At 61.7% G+C, this 15,765-nt stretch overlaps 1 protein-coding gene across 1 annotated transcript in view; it reads right to left on the bottom strand.

Moving 5' to 3' along the window:
* Positions 1-653: 653 nt before the first annotated feature.
* The window catches only part of PTDSS2 (phosphatidylserine synthase 2), a 29,257-nt gene continuing 14,145 nt past the window's right edge, over positions 654-15,765 (bottom strand). The window contains exons 3-12 of the mRNA XM_045183338.3: positions 14,676-14,758; positions 11,349-11,416; positions 3,613-3,747; positions 3,216-3,266; positions 2,843-2,956; positions 2,586-2,704; positions 2,064-2,178; positions 1,850-1,995; positions 1,579-1,764; positions 654-1,469 (exon numbers count right to left, since the gene is read on the bottom strand). Coding sequence (XP_045039273.2) covers positions 1,298-1,469; positions 1,579-1,764; positions 1,850-1,995; positions 2,064-2,178; positions 2,586-2,704; positions 2,843-2,956; positions 3,216-3,266; positions 3,613-3,747; positions 11,349-11,416; positions 14,676-14,758 — 1,189 coding nt within the window. The 3' untranslated portion in view covers positions 654-1,297. The remainder of the gene's footprint in view (positions 1,470-1,578; positions 1,765-1,849; positions 1,996-2,063; positions 2,179-2,585; positions 2,705-2,842; positions 2,957-3,215; positions 3,267-3,612; positions 3,748-11,348; positions 11,417-14,675; positions 14,759-15,765) is intronic.

The raw sequence follows: 15,765 nt of genomic DNA, 5'->3' as shown, positions 1-15,765 counted from the left end.
AAGGAGGCCAGGACCCAAAGGAGTGGCCATGAGCACTGTGGGGCAGAGGGCACCTTGACTCTCCGTGGTGCTGGTGGAACAAAGTCCGCTCGGGGAGAGCAGAGCAAGCCAGGCGAGCAGGGTGCAGAGGCCCCTCTGCTGGCCGAGGCTGGACACCCCCAGAGGGAGGGCGGCCCTGCAGCAGGGCTCCACCAGCACCAGGACAGGGTGGCTGGGCTCGACGGGACAGCTCCCCGTTCCGCCTGCAGTCCGCAGGGGTTGGAGAGGGGCACGTGGGTGCTGCTTTGGGTCTGAAACTCTCCCGAAGAGCAGCGAACAGAAAACCAACCTAAGGAGACACCAGCCCCTTGAGGCCAGGGCCCTTCAAAAGGCAGAGCAGGGTCCCCGCCCTGCATCCCAGTGAGCAGGGGCAGGGGGGTTCCTCACAGTTGGTGTAGGGTCAGGGGACTCTGAGCTTCCCGTCTGTTTCAATTTCCAGGGTGCATCACCAGCCACCCCCCAACCACAACCACTCCCCGCCCTGCCCCCACAGGGCCCCAACCCAGCAGACCAGGTGACCCTGTGCCCAGCTGAGCAGCCCTGCCCCATGACTCCCACCCCCTGTGAACCGTCCCCGAAGCAGCAGGCGCAGCAAAGGCTGTGGACCGCGAGGATGAAGACCTCAGACCACTGTCGGTTTATTTGCTCTGTTTGCTCATGGAGATGACCATCAGCTTGTAGCCAGAGGCCCCAGGACCCTTCCTTCCGACTGTGGGCACTGGGCCTTGGAGTTTCTGACCCGATGCCCCGCCCGGAGACCTCTTCCCCTTCCTGCACCCTTCTGGTCAGCGGGGCTGGGGGAGGAGGTTCCCGGTCAGTGGGGCTGGAGGGAGGGCCCCAAGAGAACAGCTCAGGGCTGCAGCTCAGACCTGCCCGTCTTGGCCATCTCAGGAGGGGGAGGACCACGTCAGTAACACCTGTGGCCAGGGGGCAGGGCAGGGGCCAGTGGAGATACAGGCCGGGCCCCTGGGTGCCAGGGCTTGGTGTGACCTAGGGGCAGACCACACGTACAGCAGACCACTGCCCAAGGACAAGTGCCAGCCCTGCCTGTGAGTCTGAGGAGCCTCCGGAGCCAGGAGCACAGGGCACAGGCGTGCACAGGCACACGCCACCCACGTGCACGCCGGCCGGCCAGGACCAGGCCTTCCCCACGCCCCCTCTGGAGCCGGCTGTGTGCTGGAAAAAAGGAAGGCCTGCAGAGGCTCCTGGCATAAACCAGAGGAGGGACGACAGGCCTGGTCCCCAGCAGGCAGGCAGGTCAGTGCAGAGCCGGCGCCACTGCCCTCGCAGCTTCCTCGGGCCCAGACGGGGACCCGCCCTTGCTGTCCACAGCTGCGCCCTGGTCGCTGCTGCCCTGGTCGCTGCTGCCCTGGTCGCTGCTGCCCTGCTGCTTCTGCCGCCGGGTCTCCTTGTACCGCAGGGTGATGTCCCTGAGGGTGGGGGGCCGTGTCACCTAGCTGCTGGCAGAGGCCTCTGAGCCTACCCTGCATGGCCGGGGGGAGCACAGAACCCCAAGACCCCAGCGCCCCGCCCCCTCACCGCAGGAAGAAGCGCCAGACGGTCCAGGTGAGCACGAGCACGGAGCCAAGGGTCCAGCACTGGGCGATGGAGAAGGGCAGGGACAGCGTGAGCGTGTGCGGGTCGTACTTGACCACGATGAGCAGCTCTGTGGCAGTGATGGCGGCCACCAGCCAGGCCTGCTGGCCCAGCTTCTTGTGCGGCTTCCTGTGGGGGGGAGGGCACGTGGTGAAGGGTGCGCCCACCTGCGGCCCTGCTGTGCCGCGCCGCGCCGCCCCGGCCCGAGGCTCACGGGTCGTCCATGAAGTCGTAGATCTCCCGCATGGCCACGCCGCCCACGTTCACGAAGAACACCAGCCGCAGCAGGACCAGGTAGTGCTCGGGGGGCAGCCAGAGCACGAACTTCAGGTAGAACGTGTTCAGCTCTGCCAACAAAAACTGCGGGCAGGAGGGTGGGCGGCGAGCCCCGTGCCCGGTGGGTGCACCCAGGAGGCTGCCGGCCTTACCACTAGGATGATGCCGCACACAGCCAGCCAGCGGCGCAGGCTGGAGGCTGGCTTCCACTCGAAGCGGACCCAGCTGTAGGGCGTGAACTGGAACGCGATCCTCTTCATCTTGCCCCTGGAGCCGGGGGTGGGGGTGGGGCTCAGCAGGGTCCTGGTCCCATGACCTGCCCCCAGGCACCACGATGGGTGGGAGAAGGAACCCCACTCCCCAGATGCCCCCCGGGTCTTTTCTGGAGCTGTTTCTCTCTCAAAATCAAAGGGAAAAGGACAGAGCCGGCAAAGCTTTGTGGCCCCCCCGGAGGGCCGCCAGGGAAAAAATGCTGGTCAGATGGGGCTGGCTGATGTCCGGCCATTGTGAGGGCCTTGGCAGGGTTCCCACGGCCGCCCAGGGTCCAAGCCCAGGCAGAGATTTTAAGAGGCAAAATCCTCATCTGTCACCCCACCCGGCCTGGACATCAGGGGCCACCGCCAGAACCCACGCTGGTGCCCAGCACGCTGAAGCAGGGCACTCGGGAGACGTACTTGTAGGTCGGAATGTTCCAGAGGCCCTGCCACTTATACGTCTTCAGGGACAGCCACTCGAGGGTCTTCATGCCGCAGTAGATGCCCAGCCCGTTGCAGACCAGCACGTCCATGATCCACTGGGGGGGAGGCGGGCGCCATGGGCCCTGCAGCTCCGTCTGGCCCCGCTAAGGAGACCCTGCGCCCACATCCCCCTCCCTGAGGGCTGGGCAGCGGGCCTGGGTCGAGCCCCTCCTGCCCTCCCCCCTGCGACCTACGTGGTCCCACCAGCACTCGCTGAAGTTGGGCAGCTGGTGCTCCAGGCTGTACTCCAGGAACTCGAACATGACGCTCACCACCGTGCACGCCCACCAGTCCCGGATCATCAGGGTCTGCGGGCGCGCACACCGCTGGTCAGGGGCCTCAGGTCCCCCACTGTCCTCCTGGCCACCAGGTGCCAAGGACAGGTACATGGGGACCCTACCCAAGGCGCCCAGGCGGTTTCACGGGCCCTCCGCACAGCTGGCTCAGGTCGTGCTGTGGCCCCTAGGCCACGGCCCAGACCACACTGCACCAGCAGCAGCAGCAGCAGCCCGGGACCACAGGCCGGCCGTGAGCCAGGGCACCCTGCTGACGGCGAGCTCACCTTACCTTCAGGTACCAGCCAATGAAGTGCGCAGGCACAAAGCCGTCCAGCTTGTCCTGTGGGTGGGTGACCGACCGGACGTGAGCCTCGCACACGCCCTGCCCTGGGCAGCCCCAGAACCGGGCAGTCCTCCTGGCCCCTGGGGCCGACCTCCCCAGCAGCAGCTCACTGGCACCACCGCTCAGCCACCCCCGGCCCAGGGACGACCCCAGGGCTCGCGCACGTGCGTCCCGGTGTGTGTAGACGGCACACCCCACCCTGAGGACAGCAGGGCGCCCCTCCCGTGGGATGCGCCCCACCCTGTGGTGACACGGGCCCCAGAACACCCAGCAGCACAGGGCAGCGCCGGGGACTCCTCCACGTGGAATCCTGGCCCTACCCCACCCTCCGGCCGGTCCTCACCCAGACGTTGTGGAAGGGGTCCGTCTTGTTGTCTGCGTCGTAGATGAGGCAGTTCCCCCCATAGTCCCTCTCCGGCAGGGGGACCCCCAGCCTTGGGTCAACGTACTTCAGAAACTGGCGGCCGTCCTGGACGGTCTGCAAGGCCAGCATCTGGGTTAGCGAGGCCACACTCTGCCCTCACGGCCACCTGCAGCCACACACAGGGCGGGGCTGCGGTGCGCAGACGGCACTCCCAGCAATCGTGTGGCCAGCACAACGCCCCCACCGGGGCTGAGCAGACTGGGAAGTCCTGGGGACGCTCGGCACCCCCATAGGACCATGCCTTGTGGGGTCTCAGCGGTCCTCCCGTGGGAGGGACGGGGGTGGCCCCACCACGGGGTCTCAGCTCCCACACGTCAGGACAGCTTTACCAGACACGCAGACACCAACACTAGCAAACACAGCAGCCGTGGTGACAGAGGAGGGCGCCCTGCACGCCCAGTCCCAAGCAGCAGCCAGGGAACAAGGCAGGGAGAGGTGCAAGGCTGCGTGTAGGTGGCACTCAGACCTCCACCTGTCACAAGTCTCCACCCTTTGCTTGGGGTCTCTGGTGACAGGACACCATCTGCCTGACCACGGGCCTTCCCAGGCTGGTGCAGCTCCCAAGGGCGGACAGGCCCCAGCTGGCAAAGAGGGGGCGGGCGCAGGGAAGGAGGGTGGGACAGTAGCACAGCATTTGCAGACGTGCCTGGCTCCCTGCTGTCCCCTGAGGGGCCCCATATCCTGGGGCACGGGGTGAGCCAGCACCCAGGTCTCAGCCCCCAAGACCTTCCCCCACCAAAGGACCAGGGCTCCTGGGAGATACGGCTGCCCCCCACCCCCAGCAAGGATTGCCCGGGAGGGGCCTGGACTGTGTTCTGGCACCAGAAAAAAGGGACGTGCTCAAAAATACAAGTCAAAACAGCCCCGGGCTTAGCTCGGCCTGTTGGAGCATCATCCAAAAGGCTGCAGGTTAGATTCCCAGTCGGGGTGCGGACCCGGGTTGTGGGTTCAGTCCCCTGTCGGGCATGTACGAGAGGCAACGATCGATGTTTGTCCCTCTCTCCCTCCCTTCCCTTTTTCTAAAATCAATAAACATGTCCTCAGGTGAGGATTAAAAAAAAACAAGACAAAACAAAGTAAAATACCAAGAACCCACGAAGACGGGGAGGGGACCACGTGAGACACACAGGAGCCAGACGAGAGAGCTCCCACCAGCCAAAGCAATCTGACCAACACGTCCATCAGGTGGGGGACTGTGCCCGAAGGGCGGCCCCGCGGGTGTGAACACCAGGAACCCGTGGCGAAGAAGCGAGTCTCCCACACAGAACCCTGTTCCGTGCCCAGCGGGGGGGCTATGCAGAGGGGCCCCCAGCACACCCCGGGAGGGGAACCTGCCCCGGGGGGGGGGCGGTTTGACAGTGACAAGTCATGTTGGCGGCTGGCACCTCCATGCGTCAGACTGTGACACACAGCAGACAAACCGCCAGGGGACCTGGCGCCAGGACCAGAAGACGACGGATGGCAGATTGGGACCACAACGCAAGACCCTCAGCACCACCAGGGTCTGAACAGGCTTGCTCACCACGACCCAGCAGGCCCCCCTGCGTCTTAATAAAAGACTCCTTTATTAACAACAGGAGCGAACCCACACGATCACCTCCTCTGACACACAGAAGCATTTGACAAAACTCAACACCCTTTCATGACAAAAACATTCAAGGGACAGGGGAGAACGCCCCGCACCCGAGAAGGGTGCCTACAGAAAGCCCACAGCGGGCAGCAGCTCCGTGGTGAGGACAGAGGGCTCTTTCCCCAGAAGTCGGGACGCGGCGGGCTGGGCAACCCCCAGTTCTGGCTGAGGTCTGGCTGAGGCCGCCTGGGGCAACACAGCAGGGCAGAGGCAGGCACCAGTGAGGCCAGAGGCAGCGCTGGAAGAGGGCTGACTCTAGCATCCTGGTTGCCAGGAAACGCCTCCTAGCCCTGGGGGGATGAGTGCCCACCCGGGCAGGGAGGAGGGCAGAGACAGGTCTCACCCACCCCCTCAGCAGCCCTGAGCCTGGCTGGGTCACACCGCCGCCTGCCCAGCATCACGGGGAACACCCGAGCTAGCTCGGGAGGAGGGAGCCCTTGGAATTCCGTGTCCGTCTCCACCGTCTGGGGAAGAAGGCCCTGAAACTGCTCTCGTCCCAGGGCCTGGAGTGTGGGCAGGGGCCACAGTGCCCGAAGCAGCAGCCCACAGGTCACCTGGGGTCACGGCCCCACCTGGATGGACTGCCCCCCGTCCCGCATCTGTCTGACAACAGGACGAACGGACGAGTCTGGAGCCAGAGGAGGATTCGGGCTGACAGACCCCCCCACACACCTAAGTTGGGGCAGTCACGTGCCCCCTGCCCCCCACCAGGAAAGCCGGCACCACTTTTACCCGTCCATGAATGTGTAACTGTTTTACTCCCTCCCGCCAGCTAGCTAAGTCCTCAGAACAAAGGGCTCAGGCTCCCGGCGCTCTGGCCGCCAGGTCTGAGGCTGCCCGGCCTCTGGTCACGCAGGGGATTGCCACCCTGTCCTTCAGCCGCCCTGCTTTGCCCTGCACCTATGCCTCTCACCACCCGCACCCCTCACCCTGGCTAGGCCCGTTCTCTTCCATGGGAACGGATCACTAATCAACTCTGACTGTATGCTAACAGATTTGCTGACCTGTAATTCTTTTTTCTTTCTTTTTTTTTAAAGATTATATTTATTTATTTATTTTTGAGAGGGAAAGGGAGGGAGAAAGAGGGACAGAAACATCAATGTGTAGTTGCCTCTCCAGCGCCCCCTACTGGGGACTGGGCCCACAACCCAGGCATATGCCCTGACTGGGAATCGAACCAGTGACCCCTTGGTTTGCAGGCCAGCGCTCAGTCCACTGAGTCACACTAGCTGGCGCTGACTTGTAATTCTTTACATGCAAGAAGCAGCAGGTCTCTCCCGTCAACACTGGGATGGACAGGAAGACAGAACCCTGGCTCCGTGCACAGGACATGACCCAGTATCCAAAAAGTGCTCAGACACCCCCTGGCACAGCGGCAACGACAGAACTGTCAGAGCACACAGGTTCAGCGAGGCTGTAAGACACGAGCTCGACGCAGAACAGTGACCACGTTCCCACAGACGGGCAGTGACCACGCCACAACGAAACAGAACGCTTCCACTCACAGGAACAGCACGGACGCGCTCGAGAACCACAGGGCGCCGCTGCAGCGACTGAGGCCTGAACCAACAGGAAGGCCCTGCGCCCACGGCAGAGGACCCCGCCAGGCACTGCACCCCACCTGCCACCACAGAAACGGACAAGGCGACCCTGAAAGACACATGCAATCGCAGGAGACCTCGCGGGATCAAAACCACCCTGCGAAACAGGAGCAATCACTTCGCAATTCCACACCCCACTGGAGAGACATTCGATCAAGGCCCGGCCAGTGCTCCTCAAGACTGTTCAGGGGACCAAACAGGGAACACAGGATAATTGCCGCAGCCTCGGCGGGCCTGGGGGCACGCGACCCTAAAGGTTGTGGGATCCTGGGGATTAGGGTGTGGGCCCTGAGAAAGACACCTGCTAAGAAGGGTTCTCGGTGGCTAACGAGGCTAAAAACCAACCAACCAGCTATCCCACCCAGAGCTTTGCAATCTGCGGCACAGTGGCCTCCCATGTGACCCACCTTCAGGGGAGCAGCTGGCACTGCTGCCAGGGTCCTCCTCCTGCCCCCTGAACGGAGAGCAGAAGTCCTGGAATCCTGTTTCAGCCACTGGGAAGCTTTTCCCATCCAATCCAAGCTATGCAGCTCCGCCCAATCAGAGTGGCTCTATCCTGACCAATCAGCATAGTGCCTTTGGACCAAACAAACTAAAGATTTGGAGCCCTCATTTGCAAGAGGATGGACCAATCAGGACCAGGGCAGGGACTGCTGTCCCAAGAAGTCCTCTCCCTGGGGTTCTAAGTCCCTCGCCATCTGCACCCAGGGCTGCGTCCTGGCTGGGCTGTGCCCTGAAAGGGTCGTGCTGGTCCCTCCAGGGCCGAGCAGTGCATCAGAGAGGGGCGTGGTCTCACAGCCCTGCTGCGACCTGAGCTTGCTGTTTGCATTGAATCCTTTCCTTCTGCTCCACACCCCACACCTGGGATCCCTCTCTGTGCTGAACTGGCGCCAGCGGCCACTGGCTGACAGGGAAGAATGGAGAGAATCTGAAAAACAATGGACTTTGGTTGGTAATGAGGGGCTGATATTGGTCCCTAACAGGAAACTGGGAGCAGGATGTACAGGACCTCTCTGTACTAACGTTGCAATTTCATCAATCTGCACTTAGATAAAAGTCTTATTTTAAATAAATAAATAAAAAGAACGTGACCATAAAAACACCAGAAGTCAAGCTAGTCTCCCGAGAAGACGGGCAACACCAGGAACCGCCAGGGAAGCGCGAGTCAACCCCTCGCACTGCAACCCCACCACTCACGCCCATGGCGGTGGCTGCTGTCCAACAGCAGAAAGTGAAGTAAGGAAAAGTGAAACGACACTGTCGGAGAAGAGGCGGAGACACTGCACGCTTGTGCACCGTGGGTGGACATGTAAAATTGTGGGCGTGCTGTGGGACACCTCCATGGAGGTTCCTCAGAGCTCAACGGGAACCACGTTCTGGCTCAGCAATCCCCCGGGGCGCCCGGCCCCAGGATCTGGAAGCACCGGCCGTGGCGGGCACCCGCGCACTCACGCTGGCAGCGTGCCCACAGCGGCCAGTGTCCATGCACAGGGCGGACCCACAGAACGTGGTGGGCCCGCACGCTGGAGCGTGGCCCAGCCTTGAAGAGGAAGGAACCTCTGGCTCCTGCTACAATGTGCAGGCGCCTGAGGGTGTCGTTCTGAGTGAAATGAGCCGGACACACAAGGGCGAACCCTGTGCGACCCCTCGCAGGAGGTCCCTGGAGGAGCCAGAGCCACAGAGACGGCAGGCAGGACGGTGGGAGCCAGGCCTGGGGGCGGGGGGAGTGTTCCATGGGGAGTCAGTTTGGGAAGACGGGAATTCTGGAGATGACCGTGGGGAAGGTTGTACAACCGCATGAACGTGCTCAACACCACTGAACTCTGCACCTAAAAATGATTAAGGTGGGAAATTGTGAAAATGTACTTATTTTAGAGACGGGAAGGGAGGGAGAAAGAGAGGGAAAGAAACATTGACGTGAGAAACATCTATCAGCTGCCTCTCACATGAGCCCTGACTGGGGACCGAACCCGCAACCCAGGCGTGCATCCTGACTGGGAATCGAACCGACGACCTTTCGCTGTGCAGGACGACACCCAGCCAACTGAGCCACACCAGTCCGGCAAGGTGGTGAGTTTTATGTTTTGCGTTCCTACTAAAACTAAGAAGAAATTCAAATGTTAAATGCACTGTAACGAAGCTAACAAACTGCACAGGACTCTGCACGCACCTGTGCGCACACACGTGCGCTAAGCTCTCGTCATCAGTCTCCTGGTCTGGTACTGCCCTGTGTTTATGCAAAATGTCCCACTGGGGACCGGGGGGAGAGCACCTGGGGACCCGGGGGAGAGCACCTGGGAGCTCGCCGTACAATTCTCTCCAGCTTCTTGTGAGTCTAGAATTAGTTCAAAACAACAAAACCCCTCAAAACGAAGATATAAATGCAACATCAAAAACTGTGAAACTTTCAGAAGAAAACACAGGAGGAAATCTGAGCATCACGGTGTCAGAGATGACGCCTCACCCGGGACGTCAGAGCGGCGACCTGGGGAAGAAACGACCAGCACCAGCCCTGGAGAGGAAATCGCTGTTCCAGCGCGGGGCCTCAGACCAGGACAGTGAAGAGAGCAGCCATTTCTTTAAAAGGCAAAGAACTTCAACACTTCACCAAGGGGAAGTGTGCACGGCTAACACACGCACGAGAAGTCGGTCGCCACCGTCGGCCACCGAGAAGTGTGGCAAGACCCTGCCGCGCCCCTTAGAGGCTGGAAGGAAGCATCGGCGCCCGGAGCGTGGACTAGGGCCAGGCACCTGGAGCTCACGGGCTGCTGCTGGGCAAGCAAAGGGGGGGCCCTCTGGGGTACAGCGGGCAGCCCCTTGAGACCGGACTTCGCCCAGCACAGCGCCATGGCGCAGCCCCGGCGCACGCGGGAGCAGGGGAGGAGGGGTGCTCACGGCGGCTCCATTCACACAGCCCCCAACTAGAAAAGGTCTCTCAGCATCTGCCGCGGGGACAGCCTGTGGCACGTCCATGTCGGGGAGGAGCGCACGGCAACAGAAAGGCCCTGAGTGTTGACCACACACACACTGGATGCATTTCAGACACACCGACGGTCACGTGGTGCACAGTTGTGTTCACAGGAGACTCGAGGACAAAGCTGTGGTGATGGAGGGAGAACAGCCCCTGGGCAGCAGGGATGGGGCTGGGGAGGGGGACGCCTCTGGGGGTCACATCAGGGCACCTGGGGGACGGGGCTGTTCTAAATGTGGTGTTTACACACATATGAACAGGTGTTAAAATTCACAGAACTGTACACCTACCCCCAAAAGGTACAATTTCCCATGTGACCATAACCCTCGAGCCTCACACACCGACAGATTTCTGAGATCGTGAACCACCACTGAAACGGGTGTTCATTAAGTCAGGCAGAACGAAAAACTAGTAAAACAGACCCTAGTGACTACAAATCCCGGCCCCGCATTTACTAGGGAGAGGAGCTTCCGACCTCCCCCGACCGCCCCATAGAGCGGACGCCAGGAGGGAGCAAGCACAGGAAGGCACAGCGGGTCAACCAGAAACGAAGCGCCGGGTGAGGTCGGCCCGGGGTCAGATGTGCGGTTCTGTACCGCGGCAGCCCCTCGTCCAGGTCTGGAGCTCCTGCCACCCACACCAAAGGCAGCCCGCCAGGCGTCCCCGCGGGAGCCAGGCAGCCCAGCCAGCCGGCCCGCCCCGGAGGCCGTCAGGGCCAGGCCCACGCAGCATCACCTGCTCCGTGAGGTCCAGGCCGCGAGCTCCACGCTCAGATTGGAGCCTGCTGAAAGGCGATGTTCTGGTTACCCCACGATTGGACCCTTCCGGAGGTCCCCTCACAGCCTCCGCCCACTTGTGTTGGGGTTCAGCCTTACTCCTGTGGTAAACTGGGCAGGATTCGGGACCAGTCTAGAGCCATCGTGGGCAGTGGCCTCCATCGCAGACTGAGCACGCGCCCTCGCGCAGGAACTCCAGGCACCGCCTTCCCACAGGCAGGATGAGACCTGCCTGCCCCCTGAAGCCTCACGGCTATACCTCATTTGCATTATACTGACCAATCAGAGCAGCTCTATAGCCACCAATCAGGACAAGTAAAGCTGACCACAGGACTGTGCTATTTGGACCAATCAGACTGTGCAAATCTGGATTCCTCATTTACATAGAACTGCACCAATCAGGGACCACGGCAAGAACTCTCTATAAAAGGCAGCTTCCCCATCAGCTTCAGGGGAGGATGACTCGTGCTTTCCTTTCTCTCCAAGGCTGCGCATCGTTCCGTTAGTAAAGTCGCCCCTCCCCACCATCCTCCGTGCTGCGACTGCAGACATTTGTTCATAGCTCTGGAGGGGCTCCTGTGCAAAGCCTTCTCAGTTGCCTCGCACTTAGGGTGGGGGCGGGCGCGGCCACATCATCACCTCATACTGTGGCACACCCCGCCGAGAAGAGCACTCACCTGGAAGAGGATGAAGATGAGGAAGAGCTCGTAGACCACACTGACGCACAGCCAGAACCTCCAGTACGCTACGAAGACAGAGCACAGCGTCAGGGCCCGGCCGCAGGGTGTGGCAGGCTCCAGAGAGCGAGGCCTCACTCGAAGTGAGCACCGTCGCTCTCGGAGGTTCTTCCTTCCTTTCTTCCGCTCCCGTCCCTATCACCCTATTTTCTCCCGCCTCACCGCAGCACAGAACGACAGGGATGAGCCCCACCCTGTGTTTGTTCACCGGCAGCCTTTCTAACCATTGAAACGGGGCTGCAGGAGGTTTGGGTGGACAACTTTTGCGTGTGGACACAAGTCTTTTAACACCCGTAGGGCAAGTTTTTATCACAAATGAGAGCGAAGTGTCATTTTTCTGCACTTAGGAGGATCAACTGTTTTCTGATGCTGAGCCAGCCCCGAGATTCTGGGATGCACCCAGCCTGGTTGCCGCGAGCTGTGTTAGGGGACGCCCTCAGTTTCAGTCAGGACACGCAGGGACTCGTCAGTCCCTGTGGTGACGGTCCGTGCTCGAAGCTGCTAAGAGCAGGTCCTAAGTGCGCCCGTCGCCAGAACAACCGGTCACACGAGGTGAGGGAGGCGGTGACGGCTTCTCGGGGTGCATGCACCAAGTCTCCACATCATACCCCTGGAACGCCTTGAATTCACCGTGTGGCTGCGGGCTGAGGTCCAGGGAGAGGAGGTCTAGAACCGCTCTGAAATGCAGACGGTAACTTCCACCTCCCGAGAACCTCGACGATCCTGTTTATAACGAAGGCCCAGGACTCCAGTTTCCCTTGCTGACGTTGGTCTAGGGAAACCTCAAGTTCTCCGTGCACAGGGCCCAGCGCGCCCCCAGCTGGGGCCGGGAGGGGGCGGTCCCAGACGGCGCGTCCCCAGGAGTCTCCAGGGCCGGCCCAGCACCCTCGGGGGCCTGTGCTTCATTTCATCTGCTTGAGGAAAATCAGCCGTGGAGACGTACGGGTGGGCAAAAGGAGGTCTTCACTTGTGAGCCCACGAGACAGTTTATCTTGCGTTACTGTTTGTTGTGTGTTACTGCTGCAAGCCTCCCTTCGGCCACTCCGTACGGAAAACCAGCCCGGCACAGGCAGAAGACGCCGGCACGGTGGGTTTGAGAACCCACCGTGGATGCAGTTCCAGGGCTGGGGACCCACGGCTGGGGACCAGAGAAGCTCGAAACAGCCCCCGTGGTCCAAGGGCTTGCAGTGAAGTCTGTGTGGGCTGCCCTTACCCCAAGAGTTGCTGCAGGCAGGTGACAGGTCTCTGGGGGCTCCCCAAAGCCCGCAGAACAAGTGTGGAGGCGTCTCCTTCCACACCGCTGCCTGCCATCCCTGTGCACCTGCAGGACCCACGCCTGCCTGGACAGGGGCAACCTCAGAGTCCCTGCCTCTGTTGCCCTGTAGTGCCCACCCCTCACATGTCCACCAAAGGAGGGTAGTCTTCCATCTCCCTGAGTCAGCACCCACTCCCCACACTCTTACTCTCTTCCCAGACGCCGACGCCGGCTGCCTCGACAGCCCTGGCCGTGCCCTGGTTTGCCCCTGCTGTTGGAGGGAGCCAGTGAGAGGACACCCCAGATCAGAGGGCAGGGTGCCTTTCCCACAGGCAACACCAGCTTCCAAAGGAAGCAACGCCCAGGGGCCAGCAGGGAGCCGCACCCCACAGCGCCCCCTCCGGAACACCCCTCTCGCTGTCCCCCTTGGCGTGCTGTGCAGGGCTGCTCAAGGGCTCGCCTGCCGGGAGGGTTTCCTGCCAAGTCCCGGGCTAACAGGACGTCTGGAAGGACGCGCTCTGGGCCAGGCTGCCACGTCCTTCACGGCGAGGCTCCAGGCTCAGGCAGAGCCACTGAACTGAAAGCAGGGCCGCCATCTTCTCTCTGCAGGGGGCTGGCTGCACGCTCCCACGGCTCAGAGGAGCCACCGTGGCAGCTCTCGCAGTGGCCGGCCGCTGCCCACGGCCAGCTGGACCCCGGCAGGGCTGCCTGTCCCACTCCTGCTTCGTCAGCACCTGGTGCCCGCAAGGGATGCACCGTGCCTTCCACGACTGACCAGCTTCAGCCGGGTTTCCAGCCAGGCTTACTCTTCCCTCCAAATCAGTTCAACAAGCCAACCGCACCCGGTCTGCATTGTGATTTCGGTGGTTTTCAGACTGTTCCGTGCCATCCCCACTGCTCTGGTTCGGGGCCACTCCGTGCTAAGGCAGGGCTGAGAGTGCAGACCCTGGCGGGTGCGGAGGTCCCCAGCCCTCAGCGTGGCTGTGCCCTGCCGCTCGGGTGCCCAGAGACGGGCACCTCGCTGACAAGCACGGCGCTCACTGGGCCGCGGACGCACCCCTTCTGGGGGCCACTAGGACCTAATCGCGGCTCCGCGTCGCAGGACTCCGTCAGACTGACCAGAGACGCGCGCACAGAGGGCGTGTGGAAGCTCACCACAGCTACCACCGGAACCCCCCGGCCGCACAGCACGAGGGGCTGGTGCAGTTCGTGGTAGTTCGTTCAGAGACGGCTGAACAAGCAGCCACTAAAACTCCAACAGCGAATGAAAGATCGGGAAGTGCTTGTGTTGCGCCTGAGGCGGAATATGCATGATGGGAAACCGCTCACATAACAGGATTCCGATTTTTAAAGCTGAGTATGTGCAGGCATACACAAACACATCGAAACTTAACAGTAGTTATTTCTTGTGAGTGGTATTTATTTTTACTTAAAAATATCTTCGGTATTCTCAAAATTTTCTACAATGAGTAGTGTACACACGCCTCCTGTGAGGAGAAAGAAACACGCTACTAAGCTGTGACCCTTCAGGAGAGCCACGCGTGCCCCACCCAGGGAGGCCGGCAGCCCTCCGGCTCCAGGACCCCGGTCGGTAGGACTCCCCGTAACTTCGGGGGGTGGGGACAGCCAGGACAACTCACTGCAGACAGTGTTGTAATGGCAGGACGGACGCCTCACACCTAAGGCCGAGCCGCCTGCTGGGGCCCACCCCAACCCCACCGGATGGCCCTGGGGGAACCTCGTCCACAGATGCAGCCCGGAGGAAGACGGAGCGGGCAAAGACGGGAGGGCGAGGGCGCTGCGGACAGGACAGGGAGCGGGACTGTGAGGCCTGACGGGGAGGCAGGGGCTGCAGGAACAGGAACGCACCCCTGGGCCTCCTCGGGGGGCAACAGTGCAGGTGGCCGGCCAGGAAGGGGAGGGCAGGACACGCACACCCCAGCAGCACAGGCAGAGCAACCGCTCGGAACAGAACCGCCACGCGGGCACACGCAAACAAAATGGCGAGTTACCTGGATGAGGTCTGGAAAATGGCCCGTCTTTAGCTTGTGTGACTCCAAAACATAAGAAAACCAAAATACTGGCCACAATACCTCTGCAAATAAAGAACAAACAGCCCCTCAGTGTGCGTCAGCGCAGGCCTGCGTGGCTCCTGCCAGGCGGGAGACACCTCCAGGACGCCGGCGCAGTGACAGTCCCGACCCCCGTGGGCAGGGCAGCGTGACCCCGCAGCAGGCAGACCCTGCGGGAGAAGCCCCCTCATTGGGGGCGGTGCGCTGTGCCCAGGTCACTGCCGTGGCACCTGGGCTTCACGGGTCAGACGCCCAGTGCAGACCCACACGTGCGTCTGTCACGGACTCAGTCGCGTTCTCCCGACTGGTCTCGGTTCACTTCGTTGCTAGTCTGGCCAGAAGAGCTCCCCAGTTCAGCGAGCCGGCCCGGGGCCGAGGGAGGCGAGCGGCTCCCCAGCAGCCTCCCCGGCCTCCTCCTCGCGTTCTGCAGAAGTTCAAGGTGGAAGGGCCTCCCTCAGTCTTCTGAATTTACATCGGCAGGGAAAAGTATCTGTGAGGCTGGCTTCTTGGGTGTGGCGACTCTTTCCTCCCACAGGAGTGACTCTTTCCGTGTGTAGGGGCACCTGCTGAGGCTAACGTGGCTGTGGGCCTCCCACCGTGTTCTGTGTCCCAGGAGCTTGGCTTCGTCTCTACTCTCCACCCCCTGCAAGGTATGCCTAACGGGGTGCACCTGGTGGCCCGCTGAACAGACTGGGGATCCCGGTGTCTTTTTCTGGCTGTGCCAGCTCTCACGGGAGTGTGTCAAGAGAAACCTAGATCATAAGGGCCTGTCGTCTCAACCCATGTCACCTCACTGTCAGTGCTGGAACAACCCCATTCCAGGAGCGCCTGCCGGGGCCACGGCCAGCCGGTCTATGGTCGGAGGCGTCTCCTATTTTGGGAAGACTGGAGACCCCGTGTGCACAACACCATCCCAGCTGCCTGTGTGACGGAGGCCTGTGCTGCGTCCCCCTGGGGAGTGAGCTCCAGGCGTCTCCATGGAAAGCTGCCTGGCTGAGGTTGCTGTTGGAGGTGAGAGACCCTTCAGGCA

This window comes from Desmodus rotundus, chromosome 5 (assembly GCF_022682495.2).
Source record: "Desmodus rotundus isolate HL8 chromosome 5, HLdesRot8A.1, whole genome shotgun sequence".
NCBI classification, from domain to species: domain Eukaryota; kingdom Metazoa; phylum Chordata; class Mammalia; order Chiroptera; family Phyllostomidae; genus Desmodus; species Desmodus rotundus.
The sequence above is the reverse complement of the archived record's forward strand: the minus strand, read 5'-3'. Positions and strand labels throughout refer to the sequence as shown.